At 32.3% G+C, this 6,269-nt stretch overlaps 1 protein-coding gene across 1 annotated transcript in view; it reads left to right on the top strand.

Annotated features, from left to right (window-relative positions):
• Positions 1-4,890, top strand: part of LOC109225872 (protein NRT1/ PTR FAMILY 7.3-like) — a 5,554-nt gene extending 664 nt beyond the window's left edge. The window contains exons 2-6 of the mRNA XM_019390677.1: positions 2,032-2,140; positions 2,253-2,470; positions 2,563-3,125; positions 3,448-3,861; positions 4,220-4,890. Of these exons, the coding sequence (XP_019246222.1) occupies positions 2,032-2,140; positions 2,253-2,470; positions 2,563-3,125; positions 3,448-3,861; positions 4,220-4,667 (1,752 nt within the window). The 3' untranslated portion in view covers positions 4,668-4,890. The remainder of the gene's footprint in view (positions 1-2,031; positions 2,141-2,252; positions 2,471-2,562; positions 3,126-3,447; positions 3,862-4,219) is intronic.

Genomic DNA, 6,269 nt, shown 5'->3' with positions numbered 1-6,269 from the left:
CAAGAATATATATATATATATATATTTATATATTCTGTGTGATGCATGAGTTTCTATTTCATGTTTATTGCAAATAAACACGAATTCATAATATAAAGTTAACGAGTTCAGTAGAATTCATAAAATCCGTTCTAATCTATCAAACTGTTCTACTATAATTTCTCTAGTCATTGTGCCAAGTGTTGTATGAGTTTGGTTTTTTGCATTTCCAACTTCTCTCTAGTATATGTAATTTAGTAGCATTGAGAAGAAGAAAAAGCCATAAAAATGTTGTCACGGTCTCACGGGAGTCTTGTCATGCTTGACTTGCCGTGTAGGCTTTTTAGTTACTAAATACGTAGTAGAAATTCTAGTTCATGGATTTTAATACGTATAGAAATACTTATGAAGGAGAATTCAAACACGTCAAGTAATATTGTAACTTAGCGAAAGATTTGCTACAATAAAGACAACGTTGTTTGTTGCTTTTCGACTTCTTAGGTTTCTGGACCTTTTTCAGATAAAAATATCATTTTACTTTTAACGTTATAGGACCACACAATACGTCATCCACCTGATCCAAGTATGTAATTAAATACATACAGGTGGTTGTCTATGCATGGCATTAAGGATAAAAATGGGGACAGACACTGAATCTTGGTGTTGTTTTAGCTTAAGGTTGTTTTAGTAGTAAGTAAAATAACAGAAGAGTTATTTTTCTATGTATAATAAATCAAAAGCATGCTACGTAATTGCCATAATACGCGTCCAAAATTAGTACGTAGGAGTTTACCTTTTACTATGCACTACAATTTGTTAGATTAGTTAGTATTTGATGGGAGTATTTGAGAACAGGTTGTTTTGTCCCTCGTTGGAAAAAGAAAGAAAGGAAGATGTGTTTAAAAGCACTTCTTTATCTTATATAGTTTGAATATTTTGAGAGTGTTTTGGAGGGAAATTGGAATTTGACTATATTATTAATAGTCAAGATTGGGCACTTGGGCACTTGAACACTTGGGGCTTTGGGCCAATTAAGTAGCCCGAATTAATATTTTAGCCACCTATTTTTTGATTAATTAAAAATGTTTTAGCCTTTTAATTTCAGAAAAACATTTTAATATTTTTTTTAAATTCAAAAGAAGGTGGCTATTGGTTTTAAAAGGTGCCTGTTATGTTCCAACAGACTCCTAGAGGTATTATAAATACCTATTTCATCTCCAAAACGAAATCATCTGAAAACTTTCATCTCTTTCTCTTCTACTTATTTTCTACAACTCACAACTATTTGTTCTTGTGGAAAATTCGAGTTAATTGCTGAAACTCGGATTTCAGAGGCTTTGTAGAATCCTGGAGGAATTCTGCCATAATCCCTGCATCAACGAAATTGGGAGGCTTAAATTCCTTAAGGACATTGACTACACTATCATGGCCTAATTATTTCGTCCCATATTCTATTATAAATTCTACCACAATTGGTCACTTAAAATCTGGTAAAAGCAGGTAATTTTGTATAATATCATTAATAGTATAAAAATTAATTACATTATCAGTATATCTTAACTTAAATCTAATTACTAAGTAACTGGAGCAGTCTACCAACTTTGTGTTTATGCAGATAACGATACCTCGTTTATATTGCTTTTTCTCCGATAGTACAGGTTAAACCAAAAGTAAGAAACTGATTTTCCAATATAGCAAACCTCCTTTATTTAAATCTAAAGTGAGAATTATTCCCACATGGGCGAAACGAATAATCGTAGATTTTAGGACAGCATCTCGTGGGTAATATAACTAAACTAGTTCAAACCAGACAATGGCATGATAAATGATTCCTTCACAGAATAAAATAATAGCGCACTGAATATTCATAAAATTCATGAATATTCTAATTTAAAAGAGAGGATTCTTTAAGATTGTCTTTTTATTTTTGTATATTGTTTTCGAAAATCTTCTAGAGTCTCATGTTTAAGCTGTTCGACGCCTTGAGTTAATTACTCTCATATTCCATCTTAACGGCTAATTAATGCATGTTCTCCCATAATATTTTTACAGTGTCAGAATCAAAAAGATGAATACACCTTTGATGGAAGTGTGGATAAGCATGGTCAGCCTGCCGTGCGAGCGAGGACTGGAAGGTGGTTTGCTGGTGTTCTCTTACTTGGTAAGCAAACTTTTACTATAAACATTAATTAATAATCGAATAAAAATGATAACCGAAATACCAACTTGTTGCTTGTTACAACTTTAACAGTTTCCTCTGTAATTAATTTCAGTGAATCAAGGTCTAGCCACGTTGGCATTCTTTGGTGTTGGAGTCAATCTAGTACTATTTCTGACTAGAGTTATGGGTCAAGACAATGCTGAAGCGGCCAACAATGTGAGCAAGTGGACTGGCACAGTTTATATCTTCTCTCTCTTGGGAGCTTTCCTCAGTGATTCCTATTGGGGAAGATACAAGACTTGTGCTATTTTCCAAGCCATTTTTGTGGCTGTAAGTCACTTTTTCTTTCTTTCTAAATGTCTCAACTCTGTCATTTCAATTTTGTACAGCTACTAAGATTTGATATTGCTTTGTTCTTGCAGGGAGTGGTTTCACTTTCATTGACTTCATACATTTTCTTAGTCAAGCCTAAAGGTTGCGGAGACGAAAATAACCCTTGTGGGTCCCACTCGACTATCAGTGTCGCGCTCTTCTACGTGTCGATTTACTTAATTGCCCTTGGGAATGGAGGGTATCAGCCTACTATTGCAACATTTGGAGCTGACCAATTTGATGAAGATCACCCTCAAGAGAGTCACTCAAAAGTGGCTTTTTTTAGCTACTTTTACTTGGCATTAAATCTTGGATCTTTGTTCTCAAATACCATCTTAGGCTATTTTGAAGATAAGGGAATGTGGACTTTAGGCTTTTGGGCGTCGGCTGGCTCTGCCATTTTGGCATTACTGTTGTTTCTTGTTGGGACACCTAGGTATAGGCACTTTAAACCTACAGGCAACCCTTTGTCAAGGTTTTGTCAAGTGGTTGTGTCTGCTACTAGAAAATGGAAAGTTCAACAACCTTCAAGGGGAGATGAACTATATGAGGGTGAAGGACAAGAACCTGCTGAAAATGGAAATAGAAGAATTCTCCATACTGATGGTTTCAAGTAAGTTATTTTAATTTAATGAAATTTAGTACTTAACTCTTCATTTTATATGACAGTCATTCCTTTTTATTTTGCTTAAAATAAGAATGACACTTTATATATATTTTAAAATTATTTAATGTTACGCTTTTCATCTTACCCTTAATGATATATTCTTATAGTCGCAAAAATATCATGATGTGTTTAAGACTATAAATTCTAAGGGAACTTAAAATATATGCTATATTTTCGTTAAATATTGTATCCAGTCAAACAACGTTATATAATTTGCATTGTTTTGATATACGATCTAGGTTTTTATTATTTGGTTTTTGTATTATAGATTCTTGGATAAAGCAGCTATAATCACATCAAAAGATGGAGAAAACAACCCATGGCGGCTTTGTGCAGTATCTCAAATTGAAGAAGTGAAATGCATATTGAGATTACTTCCAATTTGGCTTTGCACAATACTTTATTCAGTTGTATTTACACAAATGGCCTCTCTTTTTGTGGAACAAGGGGCTGCAATGAAAACAACTGTCTCAGGCTTTCATATTCCTCCAGCAAGCATGTCTAGCTTTGATATTCTGAGTGTTGCAGCATTCATTTTCATCTATCGAAGAGTTCTTGATCCCCTTGTTGCAAGATTAAAGAAGTCTGCTCCAAAAGGATTGACAGAGCTCCAAAGAATGGGAGTTGGACTCATCATTGCTATTATGGCAATGGTAGCAGCAGGATTTGTTGAGCATTTCAGGTATGATCTATGTAAAATGGGTGAATAAGATTATATTGAATTGATAAGCTAGTCAGGTCATAGTTTATTTAGGAATTAGCCGGTGCGTCCTCAGTTTTAATTTTTCAGGAAAAAATGTCCTAAAGTTAAGATTTTTAGTTTAGAAATTCAGGACAAAATAAGTACTGACTAATCCCTAAATAGCATCCTGAAAATGGCTATATGTGAACTTGCCCCTACATAGGTTGCCTAGATTGTCCCAATCTTTTAAATGGATTAACTTGGGCTATACAAAAATTGATAAATGCATGTCCAACCCAACTTGCACAAACTTGAACGGATTGTATTTTCATGGGCTAAATTTGATGTCAATTTTCAGGCTAAAATCTGGGGACAAAGATTGTTCAAGTTGCACGAATTCAAGTTCATTAAGTATTTTCTGGCAAGTTCCTCAATATGTACTTATTGGAGCATCAGAGGTATTTATGTATGTGGGACAATTGGAGTTCTTCAATGGACAAGCACCTGATGGATTGAAAAGTTTTGGAAGCGCACTATGCATGACTTCAATTTCACTAGGAAATTATGTCAGCAGCTTATTGGTTTCTATTGTCATGAAAATTTCAACTACTGATAAGATGCCTGGCTGGATACCTGGAAATCTCAACAAGGGTCATTTAGACAGATTCTATTTCCTTTTAGCAGCATTGACAGCAGCTGATTTTTTGGTCTATCTCATTTGTGCCAAGTGGTATAAGTACATTAAGTTTGAAGAAAGAAGCATTGAAAAGCAACATGGAGAGAAGCAAGGAGATTTGAAAGTCTAATAAGCTTGGGGAGAGAAAATAAAAGTGTATGATACCAACTATTTACATTAATAATCACAAATTAGGATTACAAGTGATATTGTATAATATGTATTTGTGCAAGGACACTAGAGAAGCGCATCGTTACTGTTCTCTAAGTTGAGCACAAGATGTTTTGTTGGAACAAATTATATTGATTTTTTGACTTATTTATTATTAATATAAAAAGTTACGATTGGACTAATTTGCCTTTTGTAGTACACTCTTTTCTTTAAACTAGTTCTAGTGTACGGGCGTTGCGCGTATACTAATACTAATGAGAACAAACTCATGAAAATTTACATAAATATTCAAAAAAGGTATTTGTGCTATAAAATAAAGAATCGTAAAATAATTATAATTCAAGAATAATAAATACGTATTAATTATGTTTAAGAGTTTGGATCAATTCCAGTGGTTCTCTCTTCTATTTTCACAGTCTTAATTCGATTCTGAAGCCAAAAAAATTGATGGCTCGCAGTCTTAATTAATGAAGACAATGAAAGTTGGATAACTCATATAAGAAGTTAAAACAATTCATATAAGTAAATGAAATTCTACTTTGGTGATTAAATTTATAATAAGTTTATTTCTGTAGTCAATTAAATCTAATTAGATTACTTTGATAGCTTTCTAGCTAGCTATTTCATGATGTGAGTTAGGTATACAAATTTATATTCTCACAGTGCAATCAGTCTATGTAGCCATATACTTGGTGCTCCCTAAAATAATATTAACATTTATAATATATTCTAACTACGGACATATATTTGTAGAAAAGTATGTAGTAAATATTTAACTTAATTTTTGTTCTTATGATCAAATATGCTTCAATATTCTTAGTTTATTAATTTACCTAATCGATTTGTACGGTTGCTGAACATATTCTTGGTAAATATTTAATTTAATTTTTGTTCTTATGATCAACCTAAGGGTTTTTACCTCAAAGTCCAGTTCACCTGGCCCAACATCGACAGACATATGAATCCAAAACAAAAAGAGACGTACGCAAGCAGAGGAAAATGCATGAAAGGTGAAACCAAAAGGCTTCCTTTTATACATATATACAAAGCTCCATTTACAAAGTTGTTGATACCCAATTTTTTCTCTATGTATTTTACACGCAAAATGCTTTCAAAATAACATGTACATGCTATATAAGCATGCCCAAGTGTTTTGGTATTTTTTTCTAATTTTTAAAAGATTTTAAAATCGATTTATTATCCATTTTAGCAGTACAAAAGCCAGTAATTATTCCCAAAACTATCAATTTTTGTGAATAATTTATTTTAGTCTCATATTTATACCAAAATATAGTTAAGGTGATTTTTGTATATTTTTACAAATTTCTGGTATTTTTAAAAGCTAAATTGCATACAATTACAATCTTAGCCTATTTTAAGATTAATAGCATTTCTATAATTGTAAAATTGGTTTCAATATTTTTTAATTAATATTTATATATTATTAATTGGTTCAGTACTTTTAATTTACTTTTAAAATCATTTTTACTATTTTTATAAAATAAAAGGGGTAAAATTGGCTATTTAAAATTTGGCCTCATTTCGTTTCAATTGCAGCCCA

Source organism: Nicotiana attenuata, chromosome 5, assembly GCF_001879085.1.
Source record: "Nicotiana attenuata strain UT chromosome 5, NIATTr2, whole genome shotgun sequence".
Classification (NCBI taxonomy): domain Eukaryota; kingdom Viridiplantae; phylum Streptophyta; class Magnoliopsida; order Solanales; family Solanaceae; genus Nicotiana; species Nicotiana attenuata.
The sequence above is the reverse complement of the archived record's forward strand: the minus strand, read 5'-3'. Positions and strand labels throughout refer to the sequence as shown.